The sequence below is a fragment of the Anoplopoma fimbria genome, chromosome 6, assembly GCF_027596085.1.
Source record: "Anoplopoma fimbria isolate UVic2021 breed Golden Eagle Sablefish chromosome 6, Afim_UVic_2022, whole genome shotgun sequence".
NCBI classification, from domain to species: Eukaryota; Metazoa; Chordata; class Actinopteri; order Perciformes; family Anoplopomatidae; genus Anoplopoma; species Anoplopoma fimbria.
Window position 1 is genome coordinate 23,730,254 of NC_072454.1, and position 19,105 is coordinate 23,749,358.

A 19,105-nucleotide genomic window follows, 5' to 3' on the forward strand; every position below is an offset into this window, starting at 1 on the left:
TTTGCCAATTACGATATCGCAAATGTGAGCATTTGCCAGTTTTTTCATTTCATTTCATTGACTTAAAATCGAATGAATAATTAAAGAAATGCTAGTTTAATTCATGATGATCATAATAGAAAAGGCATTTACCTTATGGACACATATCCTAAATAAAGGCATTCCAGTAATATTGCTCTTCCACTAAACTAGAGATATTATAATATTGATAATAGAAAGAACTTCAACATGTGGTTTTATCTTCCACTTTTTATTCAGCGAGGAGGAGCAGTATAATACAGCTACCTATGCTGTTTAAGACTCTATGCACTTGGTAATGTCAAAGCCTGTAAAGCTTTAACCTTCATTTTCAACAGGCTGTGTTCTCAATTGAGGAGTTCAGCATACGGACCCCAAGGGGCAATGAAGGGATCTCTCAATGGGGCTTAGCAAAGGCTGTTTCCGCGGTTACACAGTTCAAAACAAACTTTGAGTTACCATCCCAACATCACCGGGCCTCAGAACACGTAGCCCAGTTTATTCAGCCTGTGAAGCACTGGTGACAGGACCAATGAAAGCCTGCTCTACAACAATGGCTGACCAATGAATTCCCGCTCTACAACAATGGCTGACTGACTGGAAATAAAATGATCACTGAGCCACCTAGCTGAGAACATCACTACGTTACTGACTATGCCTCTGTTGTGGAAAGTAAAACGTGTGGGGGAAAAAATGCCATTCATTTGTCACAGATGACGATGACACTGCAAGGCAATAATGAATGCAGTAATTCATCTTGGGTGTTCATGCATAACGCTCATTCAATTCTACTTGGCGACCTTAAATAGCGCTTCTGTTTGGATGTTGCAACATTTGGTTCCAAAAATAGCAAGAGGAAGAAAAATTTTTTTTTTAAGGTTCACAACCTTATACAAATGACAATTGGCTTGTAACTTTGCCAAAAGACAAACGGATAAGAAATAGATCTGAACAGGAGGAGATATGACACCTACTCCTACAGAGAATGATTATCAGGAAATGAGTAAGAAAATAAAAGGATTATAAGAGGAGGAGGGTGACCTAAAGAAAAGTTTGCTCCTCTAATAATGGCAATTTTAGATTTAACAATAATAAATAATAATGTTGCGGGCAGGAAAACGACTAGAAAGGTTCACACACTGCTGATCTCTTCCAGGAGTGTCTGCAACGACCACTGCTGTAATGTTTGATTCAATTAATACATACTACAAATGTCAGCTGTGTTTTTCATGTATCTCTTGCTCACGCAATAGATACGCTCTAATTCAAATCTATCCAGCTGTCTGCATCGGCTCTCTGCAGGCTCGCGTCTCAAGGTTTCTACTGGCTGGTTAAGAGGAGTGCAGAGTCAGCAGTCAATGATGCTATTGAACAGTAAATTAAATATGCTTTTCAAAAAGTGTGAATCACCGCAACCACAAGAGGTCCTTGAGCATTCAGCCATAAATGAGCCCCAACAAATGATTAGGCTTATGGGTCCAGTATTATGCGTGATAAGCCGTGGACAGACAGATGCACAAAGACATACGCACGCACACACGCGCAATCAAACACACAATCTCCACCCAGACTCAAACCTGGCGGTGATAATGAGCTAACAGATGCCAAAACCCTCTGAAAGGAACTGCAGAGTTGGATAACAATTCTCTTTGGGTTTTCCAGGTAGCAACATTTTATCGATCCCAAAAAATTTACAAAAATGAGCCTTTTGCAGGTTGTGGTATCACAGAAACGGGAACGTGAATGGGAGCTGTGGGTGGTCATAGTCAACCTCGACAGATAGAGGTCAGACACAGGCCAGGGTGACTGGTGACACGTCAGACAGCTTAACGTGTCTGCTCCGCTCCGTGTGCACGCCATATACATTGTATGTGATTCAAAACAAGTGTTTCTTTGGCTAAAAGCCTTTTATCGAAGCATGAACCTGAGGATATAGATGTGAATGTGAACGTACCATCGCGTCTACAGGGAAGTTAGACTAAAGCTTTTAATCACAAAGCAGACAATGAGCTCCCTTTTCTCTTTCTAAACATTTCGGCGCGGGTTGATCAGGCTTGCCCGTCACTAAACAAAACTCCTGCTTGGATCTGCTTAAATCAACAACTATCCAATGCCATAAATTCATTTTTGGGGGGGGGGAGGAAAAAAAGAAGTAGTATTGTCCTTGAGCTACAGCGACATGATGTGAATAAACAGTGGGAACTGTTCAAGAAATTACAAGTTCCTACAAGACACTTTGAGACGAGGCCTCTGACAGCTTGGCACACGGACGGGGTGATTGATGGGTCTCCTTACCTTCAGAGAGGCAGCTCTGAGGAAGCCGTTGTGACACACACGAGGAGTGAACGGAATAAACAGCTGGAACTTTTAACCCCTCGGTGTGCTTTTTTCCCCGTTTTGCTCGACACTGCCCTGCTCTATAATTTTGAAATCATGTCCCGCTAATTGTTCCGAGCATTTCTGCAGAAGGACCATGCATCATAACGCAGACAAAGGCTGCAGCTACACTGCCTAAGCAAACTATTTGGTAACATTGGTCACACTTTAAATATCCCTGCAAAACACACAGGACAGTTGGTTTATAAAAATTGTATTTCAACTAAAAAAAACAACAACATTTCAACACAAATCAGTCAGAAAACCATTAAGCTTACAAAAGCAATCATACCAGGATAGTATAAACGCAAGCCTTTGGCTATTCATGACGTGCATCTATCATGGTCTGCAGCAGAGCTTGCTATAGATTTGATGAAAGCCCTGTTCATACTTGCACAATGCCCCCTGTTGGAAATCTTCTGCCCCACTAAAGCTGTTATTTACAGGTGAGAAAGTTTAGTTACTGTACCATATAAGATTTGTTTTACTCCAATTATTATAAGAGATAATAATAATTATTATTATTAGAACTGACGGCATACAGTTCACGTTTTTGAAGCAGCGACATGTCCAACTGAGATGTTTGCAGCAAGCGATAATGCACTAATCTCGCTGATCTTAAATAAATTCTTAAGGCTTTAGATTTCAACAAACATGCAATAACTATTACACAAGCTTTAGCACTCTTATGAAGGATAATATGGGGAGATATTGTTCTCCAAAGACTTCCAAGCGGGGCCGAGCAGACATGAAGAGCCCTTTAAACATGGCTCCTCTAGGGGAGGGGGTGGACGCTACACATTCCCTAAGGGGCTGGAATTTCTTCACCACACCATTCCCAGTAACCCCCCCCCCCCCACCACCACACACACACACACACACACACTCTGCTCTTACAAATAACAGAGCGGCAGGACAGGCTCTTTAATTATGGGAGCAGTGTGCGTGATGTGATGTTTTTTTAAAGCGTCATTACCCCGGCCATAATTAAGAGCATTTGATGCGGCCGACGACTGTCACTCAAAACCCGTGAACCACATCTGCTGGAGGGCAGTCTTACACTCCCACCTGCTCCTCCAGCCAATGAGGAGGGCCGATGGTAACACACGTCGAGGTAGGCTGACCTGAAATGTTTATCCATCATGAAAGGAGACTCATACGATACGGTGTTAATACCTATCTATGAGCTGTCTTATTATTATAATGTCAACAAAAGTACATGACCAGCAATAATTTTAGGGCATTATTAGTCCTTTTCATGCCTGTTCTTTGTTCCTATGTCACACATTTTGTAGTGCGTAAATTGTGCTGAAAGAAGTTTGCGATTCATCTTTTTCAAACGATAGAAGTTTATGGCCATGTGTATCTGGTTGCATTTGAATCTAAAGTACCCCGCTTCTTTCTAGGTACAAAAACTTTTTTTTAAATCTCTGAAGAGACACAGTTAGATGACACAACACTCATTAATTATCCAGGGTGCGCTGGATGTTCAGTTGGCCTACTTTATGTTTTTATAGTTGTAAAAACAAAATGCGCTCCAGGGCAATTTGATTAATTATTGCGAGGACAGTAACGGAGTTGGGGAGGAGCCGTACAGCTCTGATCTAAGGCTCACTGTGCATTCCTAAAAAAACTGTGTTGTCAGGATGTAAAAGCAGCTGAGTGTCATAATGTCTTCTTGGCACTTCACATGTTCTACTTCCTACACAGATGAAGCAAAGGCCAAATCAAGTTGAGTACTCAAGTGACACCAGCAATGTCCATCAGAGTCCTTGTCCTACAACATCAATTGGCATGTCCATAAAAAACCGAAGTCTGCCTGACTGCTGAAAACATTAAAGCGTCAGCGTAATCATCATCATTTTAACTGTTGGTGTTTGTTTTTATGAGCTCCTGAAGTTCAAAATGATAGTCCATTCAAAAGAAACACATCTGGTGTTTATGTTATCTGTGGATGGCACAAGTTCAAGGCATCTGGGTGTGGATGGAGGTGGATGACTGGGCATGTGGTGCTTGATTAGTCTGCCGTTCTCTGCAAGCACCCGAGGCAAATGTACATACTGTCAGAACTATAATTTAGCACATAAAATGAGTGGCGTTAGCCTGGTGAACTCGGAGGGCCACGAGATTTTCAAATTCACATACTGATCAACGGATGAGACTGTTGACGGGGAAATATTACCTGAAATCAGTTTATACTTTGCCACCTGTTGAGATAGTTATCTGTTGCTTATCTATCATGTGTTTATCTACTGGGATCATTTACATTAATAAATGACAAGAAGGCTGAAGTTGATGTTGATCATTTGCAGGTTATTAATAGTGATGCATCGAGTTTTTGTGATCATAACAGAAAGAGGTTATTTACAGCCTTTTCGGAAATCCTTTACGTCAACATGTCATCATCTGCTATATGGTGCCAACTCATGAGCAGCAGCTTAGTATTGTCAACAGTGGAGTCTGCTGGACAAACTATGTATTGATGACACTGATACTGAATTATTACACGCACAGTTTCTTCTAGGGATGCACCGATCTGGCTCTTTCAGTCCCGATACCACCACGATACCGATACCTGGGCTTTGGAATCTGCTGATACCGAATATCGATCGGATACCAGTGTTTAATTAATAAACTGTAAACCTCACTGGGCAGAAGGGACTAGGATTATTCTTTAATGTGTAAGGCGACATCACGATTGACCTAAACATTGCTTTCCTAACTTCATCAAACTAAATGCAACAAATAAATACATAGATATAAATTATTATATTGCTATCTATTATTTAAAGTAATGAATTGAACACCAGCCACTTAAACAGGAATTTAAATTGTGCAAACATTTTAAACGCAGCAACAAATTGGTCAAAACTTAAACAGGAAATAAAATTCCAGTATATAATGTATTTAAGTATATAAACATGTTATATGTCACTTGAAGTGAATAGATCGGCCCCATTGTCACCGATACCTGATCCAACTATTTGAGTCAGTATCGGCACAATATTAGATATTGGTGCATGCCTAGTTTCTTCAGGATGACTTGAAAAGGTGTCCTCATATAATATTAAAATCCATATACATATAGATTGAATTGAGTCATCACAAAAATCTCAATCACCCTCAATGACTTCCTCATTTCCCCTCATCTCAGCTGGGTACGAACTAATCAAAATGAGGTCACTGCCTCAGACTAAGCACTTGGAACAAACTAGAGTTATAAATAACTATGACTCTAATGATTCAGCTGAAATTGTCACGTTGACAGGACAGAATTATGTTCACAACCTGTAGCTACAACTTGAAAGTGAGATGAGGTATTTTGTGTCAAAGGTACTGTATGTGTATTTATATATATATATATATATATATATATATATATATATATATATATATACACACACACACTCACCGGCCACTTTATTAGGTACACCTTGCTAGTACCCGGTTGGACCCCCTTTTGCCTTCAGAACTACCTTAATTCTTCGTAGCATAGATTCAACAAGGTGATGGAAACATTCCTCAGAGATTTTGGTCCATATTGACATGATAGCATAACGCAGTTGCTGCAGATTTGTCGGCTGCACATCCATGATGCGAATCTCCCATTCCACCACATCCCAAAGGTGCTCTATTGGATTGAGATCTGGTGACTGTGGAGGCCATCGGAGTACAGTGAACTCATTGTCATGTTCAAGAAACCAGTTTGAGATGATGTGAGCTTTGTGACATGGTGCATTATCCTGCTGGAAGTAGCCATCAGAAGATGGGTACACTGTGGTCATAAAGGGATGGACATAGTCAGCAACAATACTCAGGTAGGCCGTGGCGTTTAAACGATGCTCAATTGGTACTAAGGGGCCCAAAGTGTGCCAAGAAAATATCCCCCACACCATTACACCAACACCAGCAGCCTGAACCGTTGATACAAGGCAGGATGGATCCATGCTTTCATGTTGTTTACGCTAATTTTGTAACGAGTGGTTATCTCAGTTACTGTTGCCCTTCTATCATCTCGAACCACTCTGCCCATTCTCCTCTGACCTCTGACATCAACAAGGCATTTTCGTCCACACAACTGCCGCTCACTGGATATTTTCTCTCTTTCGGACCATTCTCAGTAAACCCTAGAGATGGTTGTGCGTGAAAATCCCAGTAGATCAGCAGTTTTTTAAATACTCAGACCAGCCCGTCTGGCACCAACAACCATGCCACGTTCAAAGTCACTTAAATCCCCTTTCTTTCCCATTCTGATGCTCGGTTTGAACTTCAGCAAGTCGTCTTCACCACGTCTAGATGCCTAAATGCATTGAGTTGCTGCCATGTGATTGGCTGATTAGCTATTTGCGTTAACAAGCAATTGAACAGGTGTGCCTAATAAAGTGGCCGGTGAGTGTTTATATATATATATATATATATTTATTTTTTTTTTTTTTAATCTATGTAAAGCACACTGAATTGCCCCCACGTACGAAACGTGGTATTGAAATAAACATGCTTGTTTTTTTGCTAGCCTCAGTGATCAGCACATCTGGGTGATGCAATCAAATGCGCATCACTCAATGAGTTTCCATTCACAAACTCATGTGATTTGGCCACAAATAGATAGAAGGTTAGATGAGGATACCAGATTTTGTGCACTGGGTGTTCTGGCAAATTAATGATTGTCATGGGGACAACGATCCAAAGTACTGGCTGTGATCAAAGGTCCAAGTCTGCCATGTGATATTAATATTTGGTTTACAAGTTAGCCAGGGACAGAGTATGAGTGTTTCTTCGGTTTAACGGTTGTTAATATTTTGTGTTATTACTTTGAGTGAGCCTGTCTGAATCCTGTAAACTTAAGGGAAGACTTTAAAATCTTATGTCTGTGTCATAGTGAGGGGTTGCAGTTATGACTTTTGGGGCTTGCTCAGAGGGAGGAAATTTAATAAAACACATCCATGACGTAGAATATGTTGCAGCAAAACCGAGTTGGGCGATTTGAAAGAATCTGATGTGAGCATGGTGAGAGAGGACACATTTTTGAGAAATTTAATATCATAGATTATAATCCTGGAATAATGAATCTCCCAGTGTTTAAAGTACTCACCCTCCCTCACTCTCTGCTTCCTCCGAGCTCCGGCCTCCAGCTCTGGCTCCAGCGATTGTTCCTGCAGCCCTTTTCCTTCGCGTCGGCGTGGTCCTGTGGAGAGGGCTGGCTCGGCGCGACTCCTCGCGTCCCCTCAGTTCCTCCCTGACTTGGTCCTGCAGCGTCGGCAGAGCGTTCTTCAACGACTTCATCTCATCCTTCAGCTCGGAGACACACTGGATCAGGGCCTCAAGGCGCTCCAGCACCTCAGCCTGACCCCTGGGCAGACCTGGGCCGTCCACCAACATGACGCCGGCGCCGTGTGCATTAGTGCGGTTGAGGTAGCTCTGCGGCCAGGATGCTCTTCGCCTAGACCTAAAGCCCTGGTAAAACACCACGGCCAAACCAATGCCAGCCACTCCAGCCAACGCTCCCAGAACCAGAACCTTGCTGTCTGCCTGGGCCATCGTGCAGGCCTGCGGAGAACAGACAGAAATAGCAACGAAGGAAAATGTGGGACACATACAATTAATTGATATAAAGATTAATTTGGCAATTGAACAAAAAAATTATTCAGTCTATAAAATGTCACAATTTTCCAGGTCCAGGATGACGCCTTTAAAGAACCCAAAGATATATCAATTGACAATGACAAAACCATGAAAAGCTGCAAGTCCTCATATTTGACAAGTCAGAATAAGCAAATATCTGGCAATTTAGCTTGACAATCGACTGTAACAATTCATTTATTAACATAATGGTTGTTTAGTTAATCTGTCCATCTACTTAGCGATTGATTTTGTAGGTGTTAAAAAATTTAATTTCTTTGTTACGTAAAAAACAAAAAGTGTCTACTGGTTTCTGATGTTTTTTGTTTTTCACAATCTGATGTTAATACTTAACTCTTTATCAACTGATAATCAGTTTTATGAAGATAATGTGTGGTTTACAAGTTAGTCAGTCTGAGTGTGTGTGTGTTCAGTTTAACCATTGTTAACATTTTGCGTTAGTTATTATAGTGCTTTGGGCATATTTACTAAGACAAACCTAAAATTAATATTACTTTTTGAGAGTCCTAATAACAAGTAAATAGTTAAGAGGTAAATAGTTTATTTTATTAGGTGTTTATGTCAAGGATATTTGTAGAGACCGAACTTGATCTTTGTCAGATAGTGACCGTCCAATTTTAACACAATAACAAAATGAACTCTCACTGGCTGGCAGGAGCACGCTGTACGTGCGACAGTGTACATTGGTGACCTTGGAGTTTCTTTACTGTTTTCAAACACTTAAGTTGTGACATGTAGAAAACACTGACAGTAAAGAGCCTGGCAACTCAGGGTCAGGCACAAGGACACAGCAACGTGTGGCTGCTATAAAAAGGGAAACATCAGTGTCCTCATGCATGCTGGGACATCAATCTCCCCCTGTGTCCTCGACATGTGTCTCCCTCTCTTTTAAAGAACCTTCATCATAAAAACACAGGTTTACAGCAGGGGCATAGGGCAGCATATGTTTACTGTAAGGGTGCAGGAACGTGAAAGATGCATTCAGGGTTTTCTGCCAGAAAGGGACAAATTTAACATAAACTTTTACATTTTACTAAACCGAACCAAGTAGTGTTGTTGCTTCAGCCTTGGAAGGTTTATATCAGGAAGCCACGAAGGCTAACTTCACCCAAACGCTATGGTGAAGGGGGGGTAATGTAAGTTAATAAACGACAGATAAGAGAGCAACAAAAACAACTAAAGTTATCTTAGATAATCGGGTCAACCTACTAATCATTTTAGCCAGAAGTCAGATAGTGACACCAGCTCTATGAAGACTAAGTTCATTGAGAAGTTCTGACTGTCGGGGTCTCATGTGTCAACCTTATTTACTTCAAATTGTCATTACTAAAAGCAAACATGTTCATTAGCTGTCAATGACCAAAGTCTTGCTGCTAGCTAAGCCTAACGTTGGGCAATCACCCGAGACAAAGTGACTCGGGTTAAACGGTTAGAACGCATTATATGCTAACTTTCGTAAATACAGTATCACAACAACACGCTACATGAACATGTTCTTTCTAAATAACAACACAGTTATCCATTTTAAAGACCTTACTGCACAGGTAAGAGTGGAGGCACCTCTGTCGGCAGCTTACTTGTGTAACCGTCAAAACATTCCGTGTGTGTTCAGGTGCCGCAATGAAGCGTTCCGGGCTCCATGGGTATCAACCTCACAATGAAAGTGACTTACCTTTGCTTTTTAGTAAATATGGCAAAAATAAGTTGTCAAAAAAAACTAAAAACAAGACTCAATTTATCTTTTAAATCAAATTCTTTCACATAAGTTCAATCTGTTATGACCTCCAGTCCTATAAATGTCATGTCAATGTTAAATGTCAATCTCATGTCGTAATTCCTGCCTCACAGGTTCTTGCTTTCTGTGTGGATTCTACCAGGGGCCCCCTCCCACAATCCAAACTGATTCTTGCCAACTATTAATGACAGACAATTTCCCAATGGTCCATCAGTATTTAGGACCGGAGGACCAAAAGTAGCAAAATGTACATGTTATATCGGTTCAGCTGGGGCAAAATGGCTCCATAGCATTGCTGAAATTAAGCCCCTTATTTATGTTCTTTTTGAAATGTACCTAAAATACTGAGTTGTTGTGGAAAGCCCTTGTATTGGCATGGCGACGAAAAGCGCATTTTTGCCATTAAAGTTGTTTTTATTTGAGTATTCATTGTCCAATCTGCCCCAAATTTGTCATGCTTTCAAAACAGTCTAGACCTGCAGACATCTCCATGCCCATACTGACTCGTATAGGGCCACCTACTGGCAACAGGAAGTCGGCCTTATGGGACGAATTAACATGAATTCTGTTGGGCCCCCCTCTATATATATGTTCTAGAGCATTTCGTGGATTCTATTGCACAAGGAACTTATATTGTTTTTAATGCCATCTTCTTTTGTCTATCTTGGGTGAATTGGGGGCATGGCTTCTCCCTCATGAACATTACATTACATTACATTACATTACAGTCATTTAGCAGACGCTTTTATCCAAAGCGACTTACAATCAGTAGTATATTACATATCATTCACCCATTCACACACTGATGACAGGCTACCATGCAAGGTGCCACCATCAGACTCTAACTAACATTCATGCAACATCCAGTCCACACCGATGGCAAGCCTTCAGGAGCAACTTGGGGTTAAGTGTCTTGCCCAAGGACACATCGACTGCCAAAGCCGGGTATCGAACCACCGACCCTCTGATTGGAGATCAATGGAGAACTACCTTGCTCTCCACTACGCCACAGCCGCCCCGAACATTGTAATCTTACTTATCTTGAAATATGAAAGCTAATTTTGAGCTTGTGCTACCTGTACTGGTTGAACTTTTTTGTCATTGATTCTGCATTCACAGTACAACTTTTACTTGTATATGTCCCACAGGATGTTTAGCCCGCACATACTGTATACTTCCCTACGTATACTGGCAGCATATGTAGTCCAATCCTTTTCAAGAACTACAGAGAAATCCTGTCTTATTACTTAATTAAACGTCTTGTTTTTCTTGACCACAGTCCATCACGTCTCAGAAAACATCATTGGCTCTAAACTGAAATGACAGGCATGTTCCTCAGGTCGTTAAAGCACCCTTTGCTATGACATGCATGCACAATATAATAAGCTGTGATGAAGCATTTGATTATTGCACACATCTAGGTTTTATATTTTACTGGTTGTAACAACTTGTTATGTTGCTATTTTTACATTTGACCAGCAGAGATACAGATCTGGTCAGAATTGTATTCCTATAGAAGAGTTCTCATCAAACATATCATCACAACACATGAGTGAATAATCAGCGAGCAGTTCAATACGTGAGCTGCAATAGTGTTAAGGAGCATGTTGCATAATACAAGCTGTAAGAACAGGTAATAACTGCATTTAAAAGCACTTATTGATCATTATAAGTAACTTTATGACTTTAATTTCAGACACACTGTTTCATACAGTGTGTGTGTGTACTTCTGTCTTTACTTAATATCAATATATCATGATTTTAAATGTTTTTAAATATAAATGAATGTCATGCTGCTCTAAATCATTATTCTATTTAAAAACAAAGACCTACCTCTATGATTCACTCCCCTCACCAGTGAGTCCTTGCAGTGAACTGGTCAGAGTGTGCGCCGGGATTTAAAAAGTTACTGAGTACACGTGTTATCACATCTGACCTGCAGTCAGTGGATATAGAGCTGTCCCTTCCTGGGTTTCTACTCAAGTGTTACAAATGGCATGTCTTTTGGAGGACAGTTAGAATGATTAACTAGTGAACTAGTGAGTGCATGTTAATACTTTTCTAATAGATATTTTGTATTTATTACTACATTTCTTGTCAGACGCTTGCGTTTTTTTTGTTTTCTCATTTTATCTTGTTCATCTGAACAAGTTCATGATTAACGGTTTGTGAAACTTTCCCTCTGAAAATAAACATCAACAATGACCTCAATGACCTTTAGAGTTTGTCCATTAAGCTCCATAAATGGGACGATCATGTTTATTCGATTTGGCGGAGGTACGTGCGCTCTCTAAACGATTGTTTCTTTCAGCCAGCAGAGGGGTAGACAGCCAGTCGTGCTCGGAGACAGAGGTGACAGGGAGTTCCCTTGCATAATATGATGTAAGGATTGCTACGTGCAGTTTCTTCCCTGCTCTCTGAACACGCCATTGTTCCTCAGCCCACAGCCTGCATTCTGCCTGCACAGGGAACAAAAAGCCCAGCTGAAACCTGGAGGCATGACAGTGCAATAGAAAAAAAAAAACAGCGGTTCTGGGTTGGCCCTGCAGACGTAGATGTGCCGATAAGGCAGGCGCATCCAGCCATGGCCTTGCTCCCATCGGGTCAAAGCCATAAGATAAGCGGATATTGTCAACACTGTTCGTTTTATCCACCCACCACACATCTGCCCGAGCTCTCACACCACGGGGGGAAGAAATCAAAGTGGCCTCAGATTTGCCTTTGTGCACAGAAATAAGCCCATTGCAGTTGTCAAACAATACGTGGGAGAAGAATCAGGGTGAAATAAGGCATCACTATCAGAACCCTGCTGACAGACCGCAGAGTGTAAAGCCCCATTGCTTCCTGTCAGTTCAGTTTTCTTCTCATATGCATGAGGCATTTATCTCAGTAGGGGCGGGGGGGGGGGGGGGGACTAACTCCTGCAACAGTTGCGTGCCGCGTTAACAGATACTTTAAAGGCTCATTCAGACGTGAAGATAGCGCTCTGCTATAGCACTGATGAGGAATCGGAGAAATCCAACTCATATGCCTGCACTTGCTTTCCTGATGTGTATCTCAGCTGCGAGCACTTGGAGTTATTTTCCTCAGGCCTTGCAAGAGACTCTCGGCTAGCTACTGTATTCAGGGTGTGTTGCCAACGAAACGGAAAATCAACATAAAATTGAGAAAGCCCTTGTCAGCAACAGTTATTATCAAAAGGTCTTAACCAGTGAGGTTGAGGCATTTTAGCGCTGCCTTTAAGCAACTTCCATCAGAACTCTGATCCATGCATTCACCTTAGACACAGTACATTGCAGCTGGTTTTCTGGCAATTCATTGATGATTGACTGCTTTGTCCCTTTAACTAATAACTGAGGATGGTTCGGTTATAGACACAGGTCTGGTCAAGGTGATGGATGCTCATTCTCCTGAGGGTAAACCAGAGGAGAGAGAGTTAAATGCATCCATTGAACTGAAATTCAGGAAATGCTGGTTTTTAAAGATGAGGCTCTCAAAATTCTTCTAGAAACTTGTTTTTCTGAAAGTCTGGATCCGTTGCTGGAATGGCAACCAATACTACACCTGATCCTAAGCTAGTGTTTCAGTGTTCAACTCTCAACCGTGGCGCTCAGCACGTGACTAAACCGGAACCAATGGATCAATCAGTGTGAAGTGTTCCAGGCAGAAGAGCAGTTCTCAGACAGTTCTTTTGTTCACGTGACCAGAACTCACTTGACAAGTGTTATACCTCTGACTTAAACCAGTACTATATATATATATATATATATATATATATATATATATATATATATATATATATATATATATATATACTTTCACAAAACAAGTGCTGCATATTATTTCAAATTACATTTTTGCATGAATTACAGAAGACCATATTTTAGACTTTCAGTTATCTATATCATTTAAACCAGGTTTGAATGAGCCTGATCTTGTTATCTCCAAGTTGGCTTGTAATAAATAGCCCTAGCATTGAGAACCTGGCCTTTCAATCATTAACATTCACATTTGCTCTCTCAATGCACCTCTGCAGCAGCTCAGGTATCAACAGAGGTAGTGTGTTCCTATTTTTAAATCATTGTTAATTCAAGTAATAAGTATTGAGACCAGTCGAGTTTCCACTGCTTGCTGTACCTTTTCTTCTTCAAAAGAGCGTCTTCACAGAGAAAGAGGCTGAGCAAGAACTGGAAACTTGAGAATACAGCTGATTCGCATGCAGACAATGTGCTCTGTCTCTATGTAAAACACAAGGACACGCATTTACCTCGCCTACCTTATTAAAATCCTGTTTCCCCTGTCTGACAGTCACTGCACCCTGCTGTGGAGGACAAAAACATAGATACTGAATATCTGGAAACAAGAATGGTGACAATGATGCTAATGTTTGCAGCTCAGGCTTTATGAAAAGGTGGAGTTAGTTAACAATAATGCAATGATTTTTTGGGGGGTAAAAACATTAATAAAATGCCTGCAGTATCAGTACCATAAAACACTAGGTGTCTTTAGCTGGTTACATCACTTACAGTAGCAGTCATTTGGGCGCCACACCCATGTGTCCAACTCATTATGCTTGTCAGGTTGTTGTTTCATTGATTTTGTCTTTGACAGCACTCACACCTCAAAACCCACACTGTACAGATATGTTCTTATATTGTTGAGATTTCCTGACATAGAATTTTCACATTACAGCAAATTTGGTAGTAATAAAATGATTTGAATGAGAGTAACGATTTCCGAAATAAATTATCAGCCTTAACTATACAACTTATGTCATGTATGTGAAGTTTTTACATACAATTTGCTCAAACTCCAAAAAATAAAAGCAAAAGAATGGTGCAACAGTTTGTAGTGTATTGACCTTAGCTTTACAATGTTACATTGAACATTAAGGCATGCTATAGAGCACATGCTATTAGTATTTGTTTGACATTTTAGTTATATAGGTTTTATGTCAACTGCAACCTACAATGTCTTAAAGCGATCGCGGTTATGACCAAATATTATTACTCCATGACTGATGAATGCTGGGAAAATGTAAGGCAAGCAGATTGCATCAGAGACCTCTCTGTGACTTTTGACTTTGTGGACTAATGATTTCTTCCTTCCTCTCTGCAGTGACTCGGGGACACAATCATGTCATTCCATCAGACATCGTGCATTTCTTTCCGAGAGCAGATACACATCGCTTACACAACAAATATGGCAGATTTCTAGAGATATGCTGCCCTCCACGAATAAACCATTTTGCTTTTGTTTTTCCAAAAGTCTGAAAAGCTGGTAAGAACACATAGTTCCCTAAAAAAAATGTTCATCATAGAACCAACACATTCCAGGCCCTGAACTTTGATCAGCCCTCCCTATCCTCTCCCTCTACTAAGTAAACAAACAAGTTTATTGCACTTATCTCTTGTAATGGATGCATGAACTTTGCCCTTAACATTTAGTTTGAACAATAAATTGAAGTGGATAAATGTGAGTTTAATGACCCTTTAAATCCGTCAGTTTGAATGAAATAAAAGTCTGATTGGAGTGTCTGAGGAAAAATCCATTTTCCAGTTGCAAGCAGCTTATGGCCAGCAGGTGGCGCCTAAATAATACGTATTAAGATCCTCCTGAGAGGATGAACTGTGGGTGATGAGCAGGATATAGGATACATGACAAACAGAGATGTTGCTCATCGTCATCCCTGTGCGAGTTTCATCACCAGTCTGCATTGACCGAGACACAACATCTCTTAGTGGTTCAGGGTGGAATAGGCCAAGAATCGAGATAATCTGCTCTTAAACACAGTCTGGGCTTAACTTTGACAGCTCCAAACACATTACCCAGCCTGCATCTGTGTATGAGAAGCCTGAGTCACGTCTCTCTGGGTAGTTACATTATGTCTGAGCTGCTAATGGTAATTAGATATTACCAAATACCAAAGACTCCGTATTCATGTAACACTTTTTAAAAAGGCTTTTCATCAATTTTGAAACAAGTAGAACCTTAAATCAGAAGGTGGAGACCTGTGTAGAGCTTCAACAATTTAAATTAAACTGTCTCAGGTGTTGATAAAGCCAGAGTCAAAAGCTGTGCCAGCAGCTCTACGAGGCTGTACCTCGGCACAGCAGCATTGTGCTAAATGCTAACACCATCATGCTAACATCCTCACAATGACATTGTTTCAAAGCTAATGTGTAACAGGTATAATATTGACCATGTTTGCCATCTTAGGTTAGAGTGTGAGCATGCTTAAATTTCTTAGTTAGCACTTAACACAAAGTGCATCTGAGGCTGATGGGTATGACATTATCTTCTCCAGGAGGATCATGCGATCGGTCCTGTGTATGTGTGTGTGAGTGATTGAGTCCGTGAATGTCCATCTATGTGTCTGTCCACGGCTAATCTCACATTTTGCTACACCAAACTGTAAAATATTTTGGGTGGCCAGTAACGGCTGCATGCTCAAGGACCTCTCATGGTTGCCGCCACTCACACTTTATCAAAAAACTTTTTATTGCATGTTTTGTATTGTCATTGACTGCTGGCTGACTCTTTACTCACTACTCTTAACCCCACCCCCAACACCCGGGCTGGTAGGGGCTGCTTGAGATAATACAACTGAGTGCATTGCCGAAACCCAGCTGCTACTCTGCGGCCAGAGACACAGTGATTGGAGTGTTGTGGATGGTGTTTTTGGCTAACAGTTAACAGCTAATGGAATAACCAGTATACAAATGGGAGGCTACGCAGGCATTAGCTTGGTGAATTTAAATTTGTTATTGAAAGATTGTATGAAGTGTGCTATACGACGACTTTAAGCTGATTGCCTTCACTCATCACCGCTTGTTTTTGAGTTTGGAGTCCATTGGTGTCTAGACGCAGGGGTTAGCCAATCGTGAGTTGTATTTATTCACACATTAAAGCAGTGGTCTTACATACGTGGTGGAGATCTGAACTCTAGTGAGTGCACCTTTCTAGTTAGTTTTGAAAGTGTTAAATTCTGAAATTGTTTTGTAATTTTGACATTATAATATAGGAAAAGTCAAAGAATGCCAAAGGCGTCAGGATTTAGCGTCTGTGAACTATGAATATTTGTATAAAGTTTTATGGCAGGCCAATATTTCTTGTGATATTTCAGTCTGGAACAGAATGGTGGACCGTCAGGCCGGCTGCCCGACACACCAACGTAGCCGTCCATAGAGCCATGTGTGTGACTGATAAAAGCCTTTGTTTGGTAGCTCTCAAAAACTGTTACTAGACACCTCATGACCAAGACGCATTAAAAATAAAAACACAGCGAGAGAGTAAGTAACTCTACGTCTGTTGTAGCCCCTGGAGACGCTGTTGCAGAACATCCATCAGCTTCAAAGAGCAACAGAATTAGCTGTTTCTTTCTTCATATTCTTTTGATCAATGTTTGATGATTTTTCAAAGGGGGGGAACGATGAGTGTACAGCTGATAAAAGTAGATTCCCAAGTAAAGGCAGAAATGCCAATAGGAGTGTGTATGGCCATCCCTTTTTTTCACAGGTACCATAGGATGTTACAGAGTTCATCGCTATTAATGCTGTCAATCACCCATCAGTTGCTAAATATCTTTTCCATCCTGATGGGAAATGCAGGTGCAGTTCAGAAGGTGATTCATTGCCGAATTGGCTGTAAGTAGAGCTGATTAGCCTCTCCAGAGCAGACAAAGGTGAAGTTATTATCATGAGGCGCAATGCAGAGGGGCTGTGTCACAAAGTTACAGACAGTTCAGTGGGAGGTTGAGAAGATAGTTTATTATCCATGACACAATGGACAGCATCCAGCACAGACTTGTATTGTCTGAGGCCAGTGGGGCTTTACAGGGGGAAGTGAGGAAGACTGTGTTATTTCTACAATGTGAGATAGTTAAAGTCCGTAGAAGAACACATGTGGGGGTGTTTTGTAGTTGTGAGTATAAGAATATATAAAAAAACTTCCATTCCTTGTTCAGTGAAACATTTCAGACGTTACTGTACCTGACATTATAAATATGAACTTTAATAATGTAATGGTATATCAGTAAAGCTGTTGGGTTGTGCTTTACAACAAAGGATACGAACGATGAAAGGGAAGGTGCAGCTAGGGCCAACAAGAGTTACAGTGCCTCATTTGCATATTTAAACATAAAAAAAATGCAATATGAATTGTCTTAATATAAGTCATCAGCTGGGGACGTTTCATGGTTATATCTATAGAATTCTTTTTTCACCCTATTCACTGGTAGTGTTATACATTTTACAACATCTTTAAAGTCTGTTTTCTCAAAATTACCTTTTTATCAGACTCTGAGTGCTACTCCACTTCAGTAGCACTTACAAACAACACAGTTTCCAGTTTCATTCATATCTATATTCTGAAGGTTTTTACAGAGGGGTTTGTTCATACATCATTCATAGCCTGATTCATACAACGTTATAGTCCTTAAGACATGGTGAGAATTGAATCATTTTTTATGAAGGTTGACAATATTTTATGATTTATGGTGTGATACAAAGAGATATCCCAAATCCCCTCTGTCAAAACCTTTGACTCTAATATGTAAACAAAATGACACAAGAATTGTGAACCTTGTTTTATCCAATGCTCAGATTTTCTTTTGATATATATGCAAATTACCACATATATAATGAGATAAGGCCTCGTTTGCATATTTAAATAAAATGTTTCAGAAAACTTGTAATACAAAGAATAATTTCCTTAATGTAAGTTATCAACTGTAGAAGTTTTATGGTGACATGTATTAGTTAAACATTTTATCGTTTTCACCTGAAGTGTTTCACCCAAGGTTATAATAACATTGTTTCCCAAGTTGATTGGAATGGGGTGACATCAGTAAAAATAAATTTGACTTTTGACCTTTTGTACCTACCTTGGTGTGCAAACAGATTTTCCCTTGCAATGAAGGGTTTCTATAAAATATCCAAGAAGGGTCCCTTTTGAATGTCTTATAAATTAAGGGGGGTTCAATAATCTGGCTAAACCTCTGATTTGATTACAACCTGTGTCTGGTCGTGTGATCGCTCGTGTTGCACGCCCTGTTGGGCTTTGTTGCAGCAGTGTCACCCTCTTCTCATTTCTCAACACTTACTTTGTTGAGTATAATGTCATGATAACTGACTCAAGCTATAATTAACCAGATTCATTCTTTGAAAACGCTGGTGCTGCTGATGCTATGGCCAACTTATTGTAAACTGCAGCGGGATGTCTTTGTTTTGGCGATGCTGCGGCCCCATAAATCATCCCAGACGCCGCATGATGGCGAGAGATGCTGAAAAAACAAGACAAACAGCAAACAATGCATCTCCTCCTCTCCTCGCCTGA

General features: G+C 40.5%; 1 protein-coding gene across 3 annotated transcripts in view; it reads right to left on the reverse strand.

Annotated features, from left to right (window-relative positions):
* Positions 1 to 11,683, reverse strand: part of LOC129092331 (regulator of microtubule dynamics protein 2) — a 34,153-nt gene extending 22,470 nt beyond the window's left edge. Inside the window, exons 1-2 of one of the 3 annotated variants that reach the window (XM_054600247.1) lie at positions 11,603 to 11,683; positions 7,487 to 7,941 (exon numbers count right to left, since the gene is read on the reverse strand). In XM_054600247.1, the coding sequence (XP_054456222.1) occupies positions 7,487 to 7,932 (446 nt within the window). In that variant the 5' untranslated portion in view covers positions 7,933 to 7,941; positions 11,603 to 11,683. Of the gene's footprint in view, positions 1 to 7,486; positions 7,942 to 9,566; positions 9,623 to 11,602 lie in introns of those variants that run through there. The other 2 variants (XM_054600246.1, XM_054600248.1) reach the window with 2 other exon arrangements.
* Positions 11,684 to 19,105: the final 7,422 nt, after the last annotated feature.